Here is a 21,268-nt window from a genome sequence, read left to right on the forward strand (position 1 = left end):
TAACAAGCAGCCATTCCACTGACTCAGCTTAAACGCTCTTACCTTATACTTCCATTTTGCTTCAGTCTTGTTTTTATTCTGCTCTCTGATGTCAAACTTCTCCATGTTGTTCTGCTTTGACATTTCCTTCTCCGATATACTCAGGACGTTCTTTACAGCCTGAAGAAAGACAGAGTTGTTAACAGAAAGACAACTACTGTGGGTGGCTTTTACTGTTCTGCAAATGGTTGAATTCGACAAGCTGGAGGGGATTCAAAATGGCTCATGTAAAGTGAGACTGAGGATACAAATAATCATTACTCAAAATAAGAACAGTTTCGTAACCGCTAACTATACCATCCACTCACCTTTGTCTTTTTCGGCTGGTCCATTTTACTCAAGATGTCTTTTGCATGGGACTCAAGAGCTGCGAAGCTAGAGGGTTTAGGAGGCGGCGACGACTCTTTCCCCTTCTTCGCTTTCTTCTTCCCCCCTTCCTTGACCTTGGGCACCTTCGGAGGCTTAGGGGCCTTGGGCATCTTCGGGGGTTTGGGAGGCTTGGGAGGTTTGGGGGGTTTGGAAGCTTTCTTTCTGGCCTTCTCTCTGCTGGGCGAGGGGACGTGGGCCGGGGAAACAGGCTCTTCAGGCTCGGAGTGGGTGGACGGGGGCTCCTCCACCGGTACCTTAATGCTGGGCTCACTCTTAATGGCTTTTGTTGCATTCTAGAAATAAAAGCACGAAACTGTGAAGTGAGCTACAGTTTTGTTATCGGCAATCAAACCCCAACCGAGACAATTAAAGCCCCACTGAACTACCACTGAAATTGGTAGTTAATTGATCAATTAGTTGAAAAATAAAGAAAAAAAAGACATTAAAATAAATAACTTCATTAATAAAGACATTATACAAGTAAATCATCATATTAATCAATATTTAATTTACATAATGAAGTTTGACACCTCTGTTTTTATATATTTTTTATTTTCCCAATTTAAGTTATGGTTTTAAATTGGTGTCCAACTGCAGACCTAATGTCTGGGAACCTCGGGTCTGCCAGTAACTTTTGTCACTTTTTTTCTTTCTCGCATTTCTCGCATGCGAGAAAAACGTCTTCTTCAAGAATTCTCGGGGGTGAGTAATTGATGACCACTCTTCTTATTTTCACACCTTGCTAAATGTTAAAATGCTAAAGCTAGTTACAAGCGTCTTAATCCTGTTGGTGACAGTAGATTAAAGCGATGGAGGACATTAAAATGAAAGGGGCTCGTCCTCCGGGGAGCGTAAATTTCTGGCAAATGTTATTGATCCTGTGATATTAGTGACAAATCCCACTTTAATACCCTGCATTGACCAATATCAAAAAATATGTTTTAGTTGACTTTGGTGACAACAAAAGGCGGCGGACTCATCAGAATCATTAGGGACCATAAATATCCACAGTAGATTGATGCAGTTATTGCAGTCTCAACAGCAGTGATTGAGAGACTTTCTTGTTGCAAACCCAGACAACATCACCGTCTTGATGTAAAAATGTGAAACCTTCATCTCTTCCCGCCACTCGGGGCCACCAAAGTGGAAAAACCAACTGGAACTTTAAGGGGGCAGTTGATCATGTGTATGCCAAGATTCAATCGGAATACCTCTGACAGTCTGATCTCTTTGGCAAGATCCTTAATGAGCTGTGATGGTTTCATGTTCTCTGGAAGCTCGTCTTCATGTTCCAAGAGGGCCTGTTAAGTACAAAACTGTCAGTGCTTTTCATAGCAGCTTCGATGGACAGCTGACACACACACAAACATCCCAACGTGGCCGTACCTGTTTTTTAGTCCAAGCTCTGAACGCTCCATTGATGATTTTGGCACCATGTATCAGGTATGGGGCTGGCTGCTTATTTGCTTTGTGTAAACCTGCAGAAAAAGAAAATGCAAATTAATGAAACCTGACTTTTGAACTTTGGAAAGTCAAGGCCATTTAGTTATGTACATGCTCAGAGCACTGGAGAGATTTACAAGATGTAACTGAACGAGCCGCTCGCAAACACAAGAAAAGATGAGCTGAAGAAGAGACGCCATGTGAAGTTCTGTCAACTGGGTGACTGTGTGTTTGGACAAACTGTCCTGCTAGCACCCAAACAGCCAAGTGACATGTAAAAGATCTTGAGGAACACAATCAACATCTCCCGGTCACTCACTCACTCACTCACTCACTCACTCACTCACTCACTCACTCACTCACTCACTCACTCACTCACTCACTCACTCACTCGGCATCACAGTGCATTAGCTCCATTACTGAAATGTCATATGGAACTACAATGAGTGAGTTTTCCTGTAAAGCCTATTTAAAGGAATATACAGTATACTATACAACATACTACTACTATAAAGTGTGGTTTTGTATGTTTTATGTCAGACTGAAATCTAGGAAAAACAGATACACTTTGACTTCCTGACTGCTTTCTGTATTCAATTGCCACAGCGAACAGCAACGTCCGCAGCTGAAACATATTGCCATCAATAAAGTGCCAAATAACTGCAATTCCTTAAATGGCCACTCGAGGCTGGCTCCAAAATGAGTCAATCTCCATAGACCTCTATGATAAAATGCCAAACTATACCGCAGAAACAAACATGTTTACAGCCTGGTACAAAAAACAGTGTTGGTCTCAAGAGCTGATATCACTGTTCATGAAAACTCTAGGGCGATGAATCGTTATATAATCCACTAGTTTTAAAGCAATGTTAAGGGAATGACTGATTTGAGTGACAGGTGTGTGGCGTCACATGCTAAATGCTAGCTCGGCCGTGGTCGTGGTGTTGTTGAGAATGTTTCATGCAAATACCTGACAAATAATATTGCTATCTGTGCAGTTGATTGTACTAACACAGCTTCCAGGAAGTCTGTGCTCCATTCTTTTGGTGAGTGAAATTAGTATTACCTTATTCCTTAGACATGTTAGCACTGATTAGCCGGTATCAGTGTCTATGCTCACCATAACTGACTTGTTAGCTTAGCTCGTTGTACTAATGGACACTCTGAGGAGTCTACTCTTCATTTTTTTGTTGAATTACATTACGAAAAAGCCTGTTTTTCGCTATCCAAATTAGTAACAAAATTAATATCAAAGTTAATATGAATTACTTAAGCACCTTACAAATGAAGCTAACTAAGGGTGACCCCAAACCGGAAGCCTTAAGTGTGCGGCACGTTCATTAATGCACATATGTATTCGCTTATACATACACCATAGGCTTTTTCATCAGGATGGGGGACAATTATTTCAGTATTTAGCACATCTACCGATTGCAGCTTTCAACACCATTGACAGCTTAAAAAAGTAGGTTTTGTATTCCAAAATCCACAAAAAAAAGTTTTTCTGAAACTGTATAATAACGTTAGTAAATACGCAACTCAAAGACACTGACTGGCAGAATACAATGGAAGGGGGGATCTAGTTTTACTTTAAATTCACTATTTTAATTGTAACTTTTGGCAAAGACTCATCAGTCAAAATGTGAAATATTGAAGCTTTTATGCCGATGTGGATATCCTCTTTAATTTCAGTTTAAAAGCACTGAACATCGAAGCAGTTCTATCAACTGAAGTGGATTTATAACCAAAACAGGAAAATATTCATAACACCGAGGGAATAAATAAGTCGTTTTTTTTCCTGCACTGAAAGAACTGACCTTGAAGTTAAAAGAAAATAACATTATATTGTAGTTAAGTGTGCATCACACACAAAGCAATCTGGCTCTAACAAGCACGCACATACACAGAAAATGGTGGAAACATAAACAGATTGGCCCGAGCCAGCTGAGGGGAGTTTAAACACAGGCTTGTAATGGAGCAAGTGATTCTAGCTGGGCCAAACCGTTTGAAGCTAATCATCTGTGAACTCGGCGATTTCACCGATTTAATGACTGTAATAATATTAAGAGCATCCAGCTCCTCATCTGCGCAGCAGACATGCAGCCGTACTTTTGACAGTGTTTGTGCTTTCTCTGCTTCCACGCATTCTTCTGGATAGATGGGAGTTCAATGAGGATTTAACATTTACATTGAAATACCACAGATAAGAGAAAAAAAAAAGAATCTATAAATACATCCGACTGATTTAAGAGTTTACCTTTGAATCGCTCGAGGAGATGTCGTCCCACATACCAGCACGCCGTCTCATAGTTGGGGAAGGGGTTGAGAGTTTTGACCTTTAGCCGCTTCTCGATTTCATACGCTCTGAGGAGGAATAAACCGACAATTTTCAGCTAAACATCGTCATGCATTACCAACAGGTTTACTGTAACAAACTATGCAATGCACAAGGAATTTTTCCAAATGTGAAGGATTCATCATCAGATCGGTGGAATTTGGAGTTAAAAACAAAGTCCTAAACGGAGAATCCATTTGAAACTAATGTGTAAGATCAGCCAAGGACAAATACGCAACATCTTCAAGTCACACTTGACTCCCCAAATTAGGACACGACTGTCTAATTTGAAGGGTGTGTGTGTGTGTGTGTGTGTGTGTGTGTGTCTATTAAGACAGGTGTCCAAACCTCATCTGCATCTCCACACTCAAGTTGTGGACGAAGTGTCCAGAGAACGCCAGGCAGTCCACCGGAGTCAGTATTGCATTGATCCAACCTGAGGAGATGATCATATTTAAACAACAAAATTAAAATCAAATCAAATCCAGTTAGCGTAAATAATAGAGATATTAATTAATGCAATATTTTTTAATGAACGATGAAAGAAAAACTGCTCTCTACCTTTCCAAAACCACTACATCATTCTATAATCCCACTTTTACTATCACATTATGACACTATTATTACCATTATGCAATTGTTTTTTTAATATATTTATTGATTTTATACATTTAACACATTGTGCATACTTAACTTAACCTTCCCCCAAATTGAACATATGGCTGTGGATATAATAATAATAATAATAACAACAATAATATTAATGATTATTATTATTATTATTATTATAATAATAATGATTATAATGATAAATATGATCACTTGGAAATAAATAAATAGCCAAACATAAAGTAAAAAAGTGTTTGGATTTACAATAAAGATATTCATGAATTAAGTTAATAAAAACAATATATATATATATATATATATAAATAAGAGAGGGGAAACCATCATTATGAAAGAATTCTTTCTCTGGTGTTTTGATTGATTAATCGATTTATCAAGTGTCCCCTCACCACATAGGAACACTTGGTGATGAACAGAAGGGGATGGCTATCTTCAGAGACTCTACATAATTTATACTGGAGGAGCTCTCTCTTTAACAACCCTGTCTGTGTTGGACCAATGAGGACACAACTGTGAATCAACAAGCAGCACTTATTTATGACGATGATGTTCTGTTATATATCCTACTTTGATTAGTCAGATATTTCATTAGCTATTTGTTAGCTATATTTATTATTCTTGCTATTCTGTCCGTAAACAAGTCTGTCACTGGATTTTCACAAGGCACAGTAATACTGTTACATAAAATAACATATAATGTGATGGAGAATGCATGTTATTTCTATTTTGTTAAGTATTAATAAATAATTGTAAAAAATACACCATCTAAAAACTACTATATTTTAATCTCTTTAAACCCATTTACGGACGCAGGGTTGCAGTGACGGAGCAGCATCATCTACATTACTGGGTGTTCCTCTAATTCAGGTTCTGCTACGGTCACGGGTTGTGTGCAGCTCTGACCTGATGGGATGAACAGCGTCTGCCCCTGCTTCAGGATGCATTTGTAACACTTGTCCACCTGGTCGGCGAAGAACATCTCGCTGTGATTGGACGACGATCTCCAGCGCTCGTACAGAGACAGGTTGGCGGAGGTGGGCTTGATGAGGAAGAAGATCTTTTCCCCCTGCAAATACAGACATCACCGTTTCTTGCACCACCATCATCATCATCATCATCATCATCATCATCATCATCACCATCCCCATCATCATCATCATCATCATCATCATTGTATGAGAGTTGAAGTTGAATGAATTCCACATTACGTCTTGAAAGAAAATCAGAGTTGTATAAACTAGGGGTGTAAGAAAATGCAGATGTACATGAGTACCATATTTTTCTCATGATAATGTATCGATTATCAAAAACACTATAGATTTTCATTCAATAGTTAAACAAGGTCTGTTTACATTTTTTTTATTTACTTAATTTGTCTACTCAAAGCACTTTTGTTCCATTTTCTTTAACTGGTAGGCAATTGTTAATTCCGTTGTTTAGATTTCACAGAATGTCGTGCTATGATGTTACAGGGAATTGTGATAAATGCAAACTGTTTTAATTGCATATATAGATAATATAATAAAATATACTAACACAGTTTTCCTAAATAACATTTAAAAAAATGGCAATATATATTGCCTTGCTTACAGTGTCTGTGAATTATAACCCCAGTACCACGATACATATCGTAGCACCAGATCCTTGCCGAACACACAGCCCTAATATAAATGATGTTACTAATCACATCTTAGCAGAAGTGTGACAGACCTTCAGGACATGGTACCAGACGGAGGCGCCGCCGCACTCAATGTGGAAGTCTGTGTAGCTGTCTTTGACACAGATGAGACAGTACTTGGTGACTTTTGGCTTCCCGAGGAGAGCGTCGTCGGGCCAGTAGTTTTCCACCCAAGACAACCGCCGCACGATCTGCGGACTCTCCACTATCGAATTCATCCTGTCCCAGAAAAAGAGAACAAGTAAATCAGTACCAGGGGTTTTCTAGACTGCCATATTCACATGCCAAAAAATGTCACTCCGTTTCACACGTCACCACTGGAGCGCCTACCTCGCGTCAGAGAACTCCAGGTTGATGACGTTTAACACTTTCTTTCTGTTTGTGCTGTAGTAATAGTCGACAAACTCCTTGAGCTTCATCTTGTAGTCCGTCTGTTTGGTGACGTCAACGACGTCCACGCCAACATCGGGACCTGGGACGGTGACAGAGGGACACAGAAGACACGGTAAAACAAGCTGGAGAAACACTGACCGCCTGCAAGCTAAACATTTTCTTTAAACAGGAAACCGGTGAACAAAATATGTCTGCAGCAGCAGTGTGCTGTTGATGTCTAACAAGTGATGTCATCACTGAGCACCAGTGCACAGGGAAAATAAAGGACAGATGCGCCCCCTATTGAAAAGAAAATGGTATAGTTCATTGTCTGTATTTTTGTTTTCCTGATAAACACAATACATCCATCTGTACAGTGTAGTACTTCAGAAGACCAGTTGTAGTACTAGCACAGTGCTAGTATCAGCAACAGTAGTTTTAGTAGTAGTGTGATAGCAGTTAACAGCACTAGTAGTAACCACAGTAGTACTACCTTTAGTGTTGCTGTACAATTAATTACAGCTATAATAGGAGTGGCAGCAGTAGTAGTAGTAGAAGTAGTGATAATTTTACTCATATCACTAATTCCAGTAATATTAATAGCAACAGTAACTGTGGTAATAGTAGCAGTAGTAGCAGTGATAGTATTAGTTAATACAACCAGCTGGCAGGTTTGAAAAGCATGTTGTTGTTTTTTTAAAACGCCCAAACATATCATAGCCAGAGGCTTTAAATACAGAATTTATTGTCAATTTTAAAATTTCCAACAGTCCTTGAATGTATCATGTGTGACAAATGCGTCATTCCATAAATGCAACAAAATATAGGCTTAAACTAGTGATATTTCAATAATGTGTCATTTTATTTTTTTCTAAAAATAAACCGTTTGCAAGAACCACTTCCTCTAAAAAACATTTACACAACAGTCACCAGACCAGAACTTTGAAATTTGACTGAACTGCAGGCTGTTTGCACCGGGTAAAAAGTAACAGAGTTCGCAGGTAGAGTTGAAAATGTAAATAGTTAATTTTTTTTCTTTTTTCAAGTTTTGCAAGAGAAATTGAATTCAATTTGTGTTATTATAACTGTGTTATACTGCACTAAAGACCTGTTTGGGCTCACTCCATGTTTCTGTTTTCATAGAGGGGCAGGACAGGAATATGAGGCCACAGCGAGTACAATAACAAAAAGTAGTACAGTAGCAGCAAAAGCAGAAATATTAGTGCTGATTATTGCAGTAACGGAGGTAGTAAAAGCAGTAGTTGCAGTAGTGCACTAGCAGCAGCAGTATAAGTTATAGTAAAAGCACTAGTAGTAGTTATATAATGCAGCAAATTGCAAATTTCCCCGCTGCGGGACTAATAAAGGATTATCTTATCTTATCTAGTAGTGGTAATACTGCAGTAGCAGTAGTATCAGCAGCAGTGATGTCAAAGCCTTATAGCAGTAAGAAGAGTAATGGCAGCGGTAGTCGTGGTAACAGGAGTCACGGCGGTCCTTACCGACATAGTTCTCCACGTCGCTGATGTAGAAGGTGGGAGCGGGCATGGACATGCCCAGGCCGTCCTTCTTCGGAACCAGGATGGGCTCGTTGAAGCCGCCCTCCTCCAGGTAGTCCATGGTCAGCTGACCACCGCTCAGCTTCACCACCACATCGTCAGCGCTGAACGCACACAGAGGGAGTCAAAAGAAATGCAATGAGGTGTGATTACTGTGCCAGAAACATGTGAAGCTACATGAAGGCTGATCCAGTTATTAGTTATTAGACAGTGCCCTCTAGTGGGCTTATTAATAATGTGAGGAATATTATTGACAGAGGACAAATCATCATGACATATCATTTAATGTGATTTCAATTAGATCCATTAAAGTTGATCCCAATTAAGTAAGTCTGATTATTTCAATTTATAGAAGGTTTACGCTTTATCTCCCATGATTTCAACATTTGTGGTGTTGACAGTTGGACGGTTCAACAAAGAGTTGTACAAAAACATGAACAGTGTCTGCGTTTGAATAAAATGTCTCTTACCTTGGAAAGGTCCTACTGCGAAGCTCCTTTATGAACACCTGACTGCCGTTCTGAACAGCTTTAATGTCTGTGCTTTGCCCTGTGTCATGTTTGCTCCAGTTCTTTTTCTTTTTCACTGAAGAACAGAAGGAAAAACAAAATAAAATAAAAAACACTTAGTACCAAAACAGTAGTACCAAACAGATGACAAATGAGTTAGTTCCAAACTCAGACATAAAATCTTGTTTCCTCTGTTCTGTTGAGAGTTTTACTGTCAGGTGACAGGAAGTTGAGGAGCAGTGAAATGACTTGTTACTTACGTGTCGATTTGCCGTGGGTCTTCTCGCAGTTTGGACAGTGATATATGTCGATATCTGGGGCGTCATCTTCATCCACCTCAACACAGCTGAAACAACACAAAACATTTTTTCATGTCAAGGAATCTGACCTTAAAGGCCCCTGTCTTTCCAAAGCATGTGGAAGTTTGTTAGGTTCCCTTTGCTCTCTCTCTCCACTCCCCTGAAGTATAAACTAGAAGTACCGCCTCGCCGTTGTACACCTCAATCAACCAACATTTATCCTATTAGATATTTGTACGAATTTTTTGAGTTGCGGCCAAAAATGTGACCTTGACCTTTTACCTCAAAATTCGACTCAGTTCATACTTGAGGGCAAGTGTATGTTTGTGCCAAATGTGAAGAAGTTCACTCAAGGCATTCTAGAGATATCGTGAGAATTGGGACGGACAAGAAGTCACAGTGACCTGTGACCTTTGACCTCCAAAATCAGCCCAGGTGGAGGTTTGTGCCAAATTTGAAGAAATTGCCTACAAGTGTTCCTGAGATATCGCTTTCACGAGACCGGACGGACAGACGGATGGACAAAGTAACAGACAGAGGGATTGACAATGGATGCCTCTGAATAACAGGAGGAGGAAGAATAAAAATCAAACTTGCCTGAAAGAGAATTCAAATTGAAGATACCATATACGCTTTTATTTTTGTCACAAAGTTACAAAGTAACTAACCATTATTTCAGGATCAATTCATCTGACAAAGAGCACCCATCACACTGTGCTGAAGCCCACAATCTGATAAGCAGTCCGAAACCCAAAGACATTTAGAAAAAACAGCTGGAACCAGAGAACGTTTAGAGCTGCTGCTTTAAAAACAAAACAACAAATCTACAATTAACTGATCATCAAAGTCGTTTTTGATTCATTTTCTGTCAATCAATGAATTTATGAATCCACTAATTATGTCAGCTGTAATTGAAAGATCAAATGTATCCAAAAATTCTGACCTGATATCACCAAACCGTTCCAAAAAATACAATTTCGGCTTTCTTTAAAAAAACAACAAAGTATCTATAAAGAAGATGGCCAGGAAGAAAAAACACATTTAAAATCTGAAACACACAAACCTTGAGCAAGCTTTAATGTTAAAAAAAAACACTTTACTTTTTCTCATACTGTCTGTCTGAATATACCTATATGCATCCTTTGTCTTAAACGCTCTGCTTTAGCACCTGTCTCTTTAAGAAAGCCCAGTCTGCTCTAATTGGTCAGCGTATTCCGCTCCTCCACATCAGCCGGAGACTCGAGCCCTGTATACTTGCGCTTAGCGCTGTAGCGTGAGACTGTGCAGGAGTGCGCAAGTTCCGTATGGAGGGGGATCATACTCGCAATGTTTTGACTTCAATGTGTTCGCCAACACAACAATCTGGTGCAGGAAACTGCCCGAGAGATATAAATGAAGGCAAACACAGGACAAGTCCAGTCAATTGATTTGAAATCAAGTGTTTGAAAAGATGACAGTGAACGCACCGCTCTTCCCACTGTTCCAAACAGCAGCTGTCGCGGTCGTCTTTTTTTGCACAAGCAAATTCCTGCTCTCAAGCTCAGATGAGCCGGGAGTTTCCCCAGAATGCTTCCTCTCCCCCCCTGTGAACTCCAACGCTTTACTACAACCGCCTGCTCTCTTTCACTGAGTGCAAATACCAGAGCGGGCGGGCTAGTGTGTGAGGAGGACATCGTGGAAATGCCTGCTCATGATCCTCGACTCGCTGGCCCCGAGGAGAGCTCTTACAATTCATACTAAATATGAAACGTACATAAAAAAAAACAGATGTTTTCTCTCTCACTGACAGCTTTTTGTGGTATCAAGGAGTCCATTTAGAATTTAGCGAGGTGTGGTCACATCAAGTAGCGGGACAAAGTTCTTGGTTAGGACATGTTTTTTTTTAACCACCTAAGGAGGAAGTTTGAGTTTCAGTAAGACTGAGAACTTTATATGCATCTCACCTTGACTACAGTAAAGCTGTGGCGCAGCTCCAGAATAGCTGACAAGTTTCTGGTTTGAGACTAAATGCAGATCATAGGATCAGGTTACCTCCACTTCAACTTCTCTACATTGTTGCTGCTGTGTTGGTTTCAGAATGGTTTTCTTGAGTATACGACACATCTGAGTTGTTTCATAACGCTGTGTGATGTCCATGAACACTTCTGAAACTGACTTGGACCTTTTACCTTCCTCTTCGGGGTGCAAGAGAAATGACTTATCCTCTGCAGAGACTGATAAAATGTCATGTGATACGTTTCTGCACTTTTTTTTATGTGAAAACACCACAGACTGTATATAAGAAGTGGACTTCACCCATTGGTTTGTCGTTTTGAAGCTTTGAGTTCGGCAGTTTCGCTGTCGCCATCTTGGATGTTGTTTTTTTGCAACCAATGAACAGAGGTTACCATAATTTGAATGCGGACGTAAAGACGCCGTCTGTGGATCTGGTAGAGACCTGTCAGTCACAGTAGACCCGCCCTAAAGCATGCTCTGCTTTATGGTCTATTTGACTCTAAATGGACCATCATTTACTAAATGAACATCATGCTGTATTGAAGAAGACTTGAAACTAGAGATTGAGACCATAAACTCATGTTTACAATGTTTACTGAGGAAATAAATTAAGTAACAAGTAGTATTTTCTCCTAGACTTCTATACAACCAGACTTCCTTTTATAACCAGGAAGTCGCCCCCTGCTGGCCAATAGAGAGAATGCAAGTTTTAAGATCCTTCCTCATTGGCTTCACTAGACAGAACCGGAGGTTGCTGCCTCGATAATACATGATGTATGTATATCACTGTTATGCCACTAATGTTGGTAAAGATCTATGTGTGGGGATTATCATACACTCTGTAAACACTTACACTGTAGTAAAGACAGGTTTACAAAGCCATTTAAAGGCACACTCCACAAATTTTTACACTTAAGTCGTAGTTTAAGTCATCAGCGGTTTGTACTACTCAGTATGTGAAAATGGTTGTATAACATCTTCTGTGGAGCTTTCTAAAGTAAGAAAATGCACTGATGATGATGTCATGATGATGTCATCAGAGTTATCTCAATTTGGGTTTTGATTTCTACAAATTTGAATACATAGTTAAGATAAGGTAAGATAAAATAAGATTATCTTTTATTAGTCTTTATTAGTCCCGCAGCGGGGAAATTTGCAGGATTACAGCAGCAAATTTAGTGTTACAAACAGAGTTGCACGGAATTTCGAAAGATTTTAGTGTTTACCAGGCAGGGAGAGGTTAAAAAAAAACACATACACAAATGAGAAGCATGATGGGAAGTGTAGGATTCAGTTGTTTGGCGCTTGGTCCATACTAAAAGACAGGACATCTCGGCCTCAGCAGCTTTGATTTTGATCATTCTTTTAAAAAGTCTGTCTCTCTCTCTCTCTCTCTCAAAGTGCAATGGTGAGTAGCCCTTAAACAGATTCATTGCCATATCTGCTGCTCAGTAAGTACTAAAGGTCAGGCTACATTACATACTGCAGGTCTGATCATAACATGCTGTAGGAGGTGAAATCAAAGGCCTTCATTAAACTGAGATGGACATGCTAGAAACAGTCATGCATAGAGCTACGGGTCTCTTCATTACTACCATCACTCCTCATTCTCTGTCAAATCATTGCTGTTTCTCTACCATCAACTATCCAACATATCCCAGACAAATCAAATATTACCACTCAATTCTTGCTTTAAATTAAAATTCTTCATTAAAGCATTCAGGAAATCATGCTAAATTTGATTCAGTCCGTTCAGACTAAGCAGAAGTTAAGAATGAATCATGATGAACAATAAATGCTATGAATACAAAAGTAATTGAACAAATGTTGAAGTCCATGTTATACCAACTACAAACCATCAATAACATGATACCATCAGTTAACATTAGAGTGTTGGGAATTTGGGAGGCTTGTATTACTAAAAAACACATATTTGTGATCAATAATTATACTACTACTATTACTACGACGACTACTAATAATAACATCACTGAACCACAAACAAACAATGACTGTGTCCCACATCCACACTACATAATAGTCTTTTTAGTATGCATTGTGTTTATACTCCAAAACACCAACATGTAAAATCTAATTCAATGGAAGCTGATACTATTTTTTATTTTTTTTAAAGGAGATTTATAAAACTGTGATATCCCCAGGGACATCTAATAATAGTGCTTGCTATTTGATTGACATATGATTGATTATAATTGAACACAATACAGGTAAATAGTATGTAATTACATTTGCTCGGGGTATATGCTTCGACCGCTAACAAGGTGAGGTTTATGTGACCAACCAAAGGCATTGGTTGACGCGCAAGCTCGCAAATCAGTAGAGAAACAAACAACACGACTGTCCTTTTTCCAAGCTGCATGTTTGTCGAACAACCTGAGGCGTTTCTTTCCTTGTACTACAATAGTTTTTATATTTACCGTGTTTCCATTTAATCACTAAGCAAATTTTAAATGACCTATTGAAATTTCGCAAAAGAGGAAATGGGATTCAGGCTTGTTTCCATCAACTGGTTATGAGCGAATAGACTTGACTGCAGCGTAGTACGCATGGTCAGAAGTTGGCTCTATAGGCTACACATGGCTGTAATCGGCCAGTAAACACAGTAGAAGAAGTAGAGGTTGCTAATATGAAGAAAAAAAAAAGTCACCATGGCCATAATAACTCAAATGGAGAGAGGTTTCCAGGAATTTGTTTCAATTGGACAAATTTGAATTGTTCTTTCATGTCAGCTGGTATCTGCCATGTTTCAAGCTGTCCGAAGACGAAGAATTTGCGCGTTACGGTAATATCAGGTAAGAAGCATACAGCTGAAACAGCTTATCATGTGAGCTAAATATTGGCTATGTCAGAACTTATTCAGCAAAGGCACCTCTTTATCCCATTTAGTGCCAAGAACATGTTTTGGGCGATTAAGGGAAATTGAATAAAATATTGCAGTTTTCATATAGCTTATCTAAGGCGCTACTTCAAAATGATCATAAAAAATACATGAATGGCAAAAAATGCTTATTGACACAAATAATGTTTCTGGGATTTCAAATGTAATCATTACAACATTTTTTGAATGTAGAAATAATTTAGGGTGAAGACAACCTTTAGCTCAATAAAAATTGGACGCTAGCTCTCGTTGAAATGCGACTCTTTTTCTATGCAAACACGAAAATCAATAGTGACAGCTACATGTAGTAATCCCTTTTGGACAGCTTTCATATCTATATCGCAGTTCTACTTTTACAGAATTTCTTTCATTTTTGAACAGTGAAATTATAGCTCCAATAGCACTATTAGCATGTTTGAGCCTTTAGCTTGCATTAGCTCAGTGACCTCTGTCAGTATCATTACCATCCTGTTGTACCTCACAGACCATAGAGGCTCTCCCAGTGCCATTTTGGGAGGTTGTTTGCTAGTATTAGCCACCTGTGCTATTACAGAACAGTGTATGTTTCGTGGGAGTGAAATTATGTAGTCATGTTCTAGTGTATTCCAAAGTGAATGATCTCATGAAGGAGATTCTGTTTCAAAACGAGTCGTCTCTTTAGCCTCATTAGAGAGAAGCCAGATAGTAGCGCTAGCTAGTCACTAGCCAGTTCATGGGTTAGCTAGTAAATGTCTGTAAAATGCAGTCATTTGATGCACACTGGGCAATGTCAGCTACTATGCATACACACAGAAAGTATAATTAATATGAAAAAAGCGATATAGTCAGGGAAATGAGTTGTCACTACTCAAAACAACAAGAACAATATACCGTTTTCCAGCAAAATGAGCGCGCATATGCATGTTTTTTAATCATCTGAGTCATTTGTCCCTGGAATTAATGCCAATTGTAACCTTTCCCACTGCAGAAAAAAGCCAGTTATAAGGGAGTGTTAGTTACTTTATTTTGTCCAGTGGGAAAGGATCTCTAGGGATGTCTGTACTCGATACAAGGATAGGATCATTATTATCAGGACAGCCGATATGTACAATAAAGCTGACCTGTGATGTCCAATATGGCTAACAGAGCATCACCCGGATCATTTCCACTAAAGCTTGTTACTTGATGCTGAAAAAATGACTTGTAAGGATAAGGAGAGATAGTTATAGACATTAGCTCCCATGGAATTCAGTTTACAGTGCTTCACTTTTTATGGCAAGACACATTATACATATTGCTTTTGGATTATTTTAAACTGTCAGATATCGCAAAACCCCCTGCAAATAAAACTAACATGAACAGAGGCGTTTATACTCTGTGCGCTGAATTATTCACTGAAACACCAGAGGGCATACAAACAAAATGAACTGTAAAGAATCAAAAAGACAACGATTTTAACCCAGAGGTATGCCTATAGACTATCGGTGTAACCTGCAAAAAGCCATAAACCAACCTCCACAATGTTGAGGAAGGATTGTAATTCTCTGTAAACTCATATCTCAAATTCATGGACTACTTGATGCCTTTTACAAGCCCTGTAAAGAAAAAAATCAAATATAACATTCATTATATAGAAACGAATGTTTAATATCCTGTTAACTATTTGATTTGGCTGCAAAATACTTTCTCAAATGAAGATTTTTAGGACCACTTTTTTCTATAGCATTTAGATATAATCCCTAAACTTGGTAAAAGTCCTTTTATCAGTTAACTTTTAGAAACGTGAGCGTGTTCCGCGCGCCAAGGTACAAAATATCTGAGGTGCACGACCGAGTGCGGCAACCATTTGTTTAGTAAAAACTAAGCTTAAGCTGTAACCGTTAACACTTTATCAATACAGTAGCTGAATAACAGCCAGAACCAACACTGCGATGTCAGAGTGGTGAAAGCCCAGAGCTAATCCACTGACAGTCAGGACTTGTTGACGTCAAGTCAAGACAGATCCATAAGTGCTTCTGACAAACAGGAACCGATATGAAAGGAACACATTGTAGTTAACTTACACAAACTGTTTTCATTGTGCATCTCCAGCATATATCTATCAATCTCGAAATATAGTCTACAGGTGAGTCACAGACTGTAGTGATGAGGAACAGCCTACTGTGTTTTCATATCGACTGATGCTATTCAGTTATTTTATTTTAAATAAAAACCTGGGAATTTATGGAGTGTTTCTTTTATGGGCGTACCTTGATTTAAAAAAAATCTTCTTACCGTATGTAACTTTTGGATGCATGGGGGACAAAACTCCAAAATTCCAAATGAAGAGTGCAAACAACGGCAACGGTGCTGACAGAGCTAAGAGTGTTAACCTCAGAGGGAAATGGAGAATTGGTGCTACGCTTTCATACGACACTGTGGGTTCATGGCGGCATTATCAGCGTTAACTGCTGTATCAGCGCAGTGCAGAACTGCAGTTATTCGCTAGCCAGTGGGGCAGGCTCACTCAGACTTACATGCACTAACATGCATGCTCAGCCAGACCGGCTACGTGAACAATGCACAGAGAACAGATTTTTAAAAGTAGTTTTGTAGCTCCTATATGCAACGTTGCGGTTAATGTTTGGTTGGAATTTTCACTACTACTTTCTACCTTTTACGGTGAACTACCAGGAGGCTTTTATTTTGAAGCAGAAGCAGGAAGTGTTGACTTATTTTATGCTTGGCCGCTAACTACTCTTTGACAATTGCTTCTCAACTGAAAATACTAAGTCTGTTTACTGTGCACAGTTACCCTGCAGTTCTACCTTATTTACAGTAAGTCAAATGACAGAAATTACGCTAAGCTAACATTGTGTGTGTTAAAAGGGGGTTGCTCATTGTAACAAAACCACAGAGAATAAGCTGTTTTAGCTCATGTTTTGTTTTTACGACCCATTTACTGTCGTTGTGTCCCACACAGTGGCTAAGACATTCCCAATGAGGCTCCTGGAGACCAAACAGAGATAAAAGAAATGTGAATCCTGAAATTCCATTTGTCTGGTGGCCAGAAACACAATGTCAGTGGGAGGATAATCTTGCTCCTTGTCTGCTGGAGGTGTAAGTGGGCCACTCTAGGCTAACACGTTCACCTCTGCAACTTTATAAGGTGATAATATAGAGTCACAGTGCCACTAGCTTCTGTAACTAAATGCCACCTCTCATTGAGCATTTTTTCAATGTATCAAACGTATGTCTCCCTTATGGTGTTCCTCTCCAGAGAAGAGCAAAGCGAAGAGTGTAGGAAAACCAGGGCCTGAGCACAGCTGAGACTTGCTCTCTGAGACCTGTTCAGTTAATGCTTATGAAAACCCAACATTTATTATGTTCCTTCAAAATAAAACCTTTTAAATTACAAAACCACCTTGAAGACTTTTATTGTGAAGGACTTATAAGAAAATGTGTTCTACACCTAATTAGCAGAGCTTAGCTAACAGCTATACCTGCCTTCTGAGTCCTGTTACTGCTCATGAAAACCCAACATTTCCTATTTTTTTTTCCATTAAAGGAAAGTTTGTTCATCACTGAATTAGCAGAACTTTGTCAGCAGCTATTCTTCAATGAAAGAAGTCTACTAATACTGCAGGGAGGAAAAACAAGCAGCAAAAATAACCCAGGCTTTTATTGGGAAGAATTTTAAGGAAATTAAAAGCGTTGATCCACCGTTTCAACTGGACACACGCATGCAGATACATGCTGAGTTCCGATCTGGCGCATTTGATCACAGAAGTCGCATTGAATACACAAGCACATCCACGGCCTTTTGGACGGTTCATTGAAAACAGAGACGTACAGTAGAAACAAGTCTTTGTGGTTTTAGGAGCAGTAAGATCAACAACAGATGGGCACAACAACTGCAAGCAGCATCTGGAAAAGAACCTCTCCTGGTCACTGTTGTGACTCAAATGCGGTCAATACCAAGATGACTCCTAAATAACACAGCTTAGAAGTTGTGGGAAAGTGTCTTTTTTCTAGTTTTGATGGCGCTGGTCTAGCAGTGCCCCCCCCCCTACTGTGTGTCTTTGTGAAGCTTACACCTCAGTCTCGAAAAAGAAACTGATTCAAGTGTTCTTATCTGACTCTATGACAGCAAATAAGATTGTTCCCCAAAATATTTTGACTTGATTTACCTCATTTTGGCTACATAACTACTACATGCTCACTACCACATACCCGTGTGCTATCATATCTTATCTTAATATATCTTATATCCACACTGCACAAACTACCCACTCTGTTTTCTATGATCTGACAATGTTATTACCAGTTATTACCTCCTCTTGCCACATGCATGTGGACACAAAGTGCAAATGTAGGTGCTGTATCTCCATTACATCCACATCTCATCTAAGAACATAATATCATGTAGGTACATAGAATATGTTTGTATTATATATATATATATATATATATATAGTATATATTTTGTAATTTGAGTTCAATTACTTAATCTATTCGTTATCTTTAAGCCCTTATCGTCAGACTATCGCAGGACCACCACATCAAGACAGACAACCTTTCACGCTCACATTCACACCTACGGGCAATTAACCTATTAATTAATGAAATAAAATATTCAATAATTAATCAATTAACCCTGAGCTGCATGTCTTTGGACTGTGGGAGGAAGCCGGAGAACCGGAGGGAACCCACGCTGACAATGGAGGACATGTAAACTCCACACAGAGGGGACGTCCAGCCCTGGAAATCTAACCCAGGGCCCTTCTTGCTGTGGGGCAACAGTGCTAGTCACCACACCACTCTGCAGCCCACAATGACTCAATTTAACCCTTAATAGAGGTCAAGCTCAGGATCCTGAATGATAGGATTTTATTATAAGCAGGGATGTAAGAGCCACACATTTATCTTAACAAAAACATTTTTTTGTCGTTTATCAGGGGATATAACCTTACAGAGTTGAACTCATAGAATGTAAATTATAAATGATGTAGTAAACAGTATTAAGCTGATGTGGGAACATTTAGGATCTAAATTTAAAAGGTTGGGGTTTTCTTCATTACCCTGTCTGATTGGTTTATGCTGACGCGTGACCCCCCCCCCCGGAATTGAATTCACCACATTGCATACAGTAATGTGATAAAGCGACCTGTACAGCCCGAGCAGCTCGGAGCATTAAAGGGTTAACGTTCAGGCGCGTAAATACTGAACGAGCTGTTCGCCGAACGAAGAGAAAAAAAAAACCACGATTAGCAAAACGATCTCTTCCCCCCAAAAAAGACAAGCCGAACAGCGTGAAACATGACAAACACAAAGCCCCGAGTGCAGGGACAGACAGTAGCAACTAAACTGCGACGGCGGGAGGGAAATGTAGCGCGGTGATAACAGACATTCAGACCGGATCATTGCAGCTTTATACGCGGCGGGGAAAGTGATGAGCGGCGGCGGACGAGACGTCCCCCCCCCCCGTTTAAAATCGCAGTGAATCAAAAACACCGACGTGCTAAACTCACAGAGCAGACAAATAAATGTCGGCGAATGTTAACGTCCGCGTTGCATTTGCTGAAGCTTAAAGGGCATCCTGTACGGGCTATTGTCAGCCATAGCTGCCGCCTGCCAAGGAAGGCTGGGACGGGGGCTGAGCTCAGACTCGGGTCGTGATTTACAGAAAACAGAAAACCACACTCGGCGAAAGCACGTAGAGCGGTTCTCGCTGTGACATTCACACAGACAATGCACACGAAATGTCGGCCATGAAAGCGGCTTTTGAGCGAGTCAAACGGGAGACAAAACGAGCGGCGAGTCCGCCGAGGCTGCCCGCCCGCCACAGCGGAGGATTAGTTCAGCGCTATGCGGGATGTGAAATACCCGCTAAGCGCAATTAATAGAAGAAGCCCGCACCGACACATCTCCATAAACCACCGGAACTTTTTTAAAAACAGAAATATGTTTAGTGTTATTCGCTTAATAATGTCACAACCCCGCTCGGCTATATTTTTAACTCCGCCTTCTTCTTCTCCTTCTCCGAGCGGCCTCTCTTCAGATGTAGACGGGGCGACCGAGAGCCACAAAGCTGTCAAACGCGCCGAGACCTCGCCATTTTTGTTTGTTTAAAACAAATGCAAACCGCCACACACACAAAAAACACACAACCACCACCACAACCAGCAGAAGTAGGGCGAGCAATCCGGTCTTACCTGCCGTGGAACCAGTCCTTGCAAGCGTCGCACTCGATCATAAACTGGGTCACGTCGTAAGGTAATCTGCAGATGCAATATACTGGTACAGTCGCCATGTTCAATTCACAACTACGTCGGGATGGACTGGGGGGGCTGCAGGAGGAACGGCGTCCTGCAAACAATATGATCCAATATGATCTTCCCCGAGAAAAAAAAAAGCCAGGGGCAGACCCGCCGGACACATGAAGCCCTAAACGCGCAGCTCCATCACACCACGGCCGTGTGGTGGAAACGATGGAGGCTCGTCGTGTAGCAGGCTTTCCTGAAAATGCATTATTATTATTATTACTATGTGCATGCCCCCTGGTGACTGCACGGCACCAAGGCGGTCACATTAAGGAGCTAGGAGGAAAACGTAGCCTCGATGTCGTGGCGAAATAAATAAATAATAACAAAAATAAATAAATGTGAAAGTTGCGTCAGGGAGCAGGTTTAAATTAGCGGAGCTCAAATCAGATGAATGAATGTCCGGATCAATCAACACTGCAAATTGGATTTATTTTTTTTGGGGTTTCCTCACAACAGCCTCCATCGAACAAATACAGGCAAAATAAAAGCTTTTATTACAATGAATAGACATTTAATAAATATTACATTCTGCCATCAGCTAAATGGAGATTCTTATGCCATTACGTAATTGAGTTTAGGTGATAAATATATAAACCAATAAAATAACGAGATTTAAAAAGTGCAATATAATAATTACATATCATTATAAACAAACATATATATATATGTTTGTATATAATAAAAATATTATATTATATATAAAAAAAAATATATATATATACACACACGTCTATATTTCTATAAACGTATACATATATATATATATACAGATTTATGTGTATGTATACATATATACTCAGAAATATATGTGTGTGTAAAACCTGTTTTATTTTGAATGTTTACTTTTCTATTTAAATGTA

At 39.7% G+C, this 21,268-nt stretch overlaps 1 protein-coding gene across 3 annotated transcripts in view; it reads right to left on the bottom strand.

Annotated features, from left to right (window-relative positions):
• The window catches only part of phf2 (PHD finger protein 2), a 32,265-nt gene extending 11,684 nt beyond the window's left edge, over positions 1-20,581 (bottom strand). For all 3 annotated transcript variants that reach the window (XM_054616275.1, XM_054616277.1, XM_054616274.1), the window contains exons 1-13: positions 20,298-20,581; positions 9,192-9,277; positions 8,893-9,007; positions 8,366-8,526; positions 6,822-6,963; positions 6,524-6,710; positions 5,717-5,879; positions 4,535-4,622; positions 4,109-4,215; positions 1,795-1,886; positions 1,620-1,709; positions 348-701; positions 43-159 (exon numbers count right to left, since the gene is read on the bottom strand). In XM_054616275.1, coding sequence (XP_054472250.1) covers positions 43-159; positions 348-701; positions 1,620-1,709; positions 1,795-1,886; positions 4,109-4,215; positions 4,535-4,622; positions 5,717-5,879; positions 6,524-6,710; positions 6,822-6,963; positions 8,366-8,526; positions 8,893-9,007; positions 9,192-9,277; positions 20,298-20,395 — 1,800 coding nt within the window. In that variant the 5' untranslated portion in view covers positions 20,396-20,581. The remainder of the gene's footprint in view (positions 1-42; positions 160-347; positions 702-1,619; positions 1,710-1,794; positions 1,887-4,108; positions 4,216-4,534; positions 4,623-5,716; positions 5,880-6,523; positions 6,711-6,821; positions 6,964-8,365; positions 8,527-8,892; positions 9,008-9,191; positions 9,278-20,297) is intronic.
• Between the last annotated feature and the right edge of the window lie 687 nt (positions 20,582-21,268).

The sequence above is a fragment of the Anoplopoma fimbria genome, chromosome 17, assembly GCF_027596085.1.
Source record: "Anoplopoma fimbria isolate UVic2021 breed Golden Eagle Sablefish chromosome 17, Afim_UVic_2022, whole genome shotgun sequence".
Lineage (NCBI taxonomy): Eukaryota > Metazoa > Chordata > Actinopteri > Perciformes > Anoplopomatidae > Anoplopoma > Anoplopoma fimbria.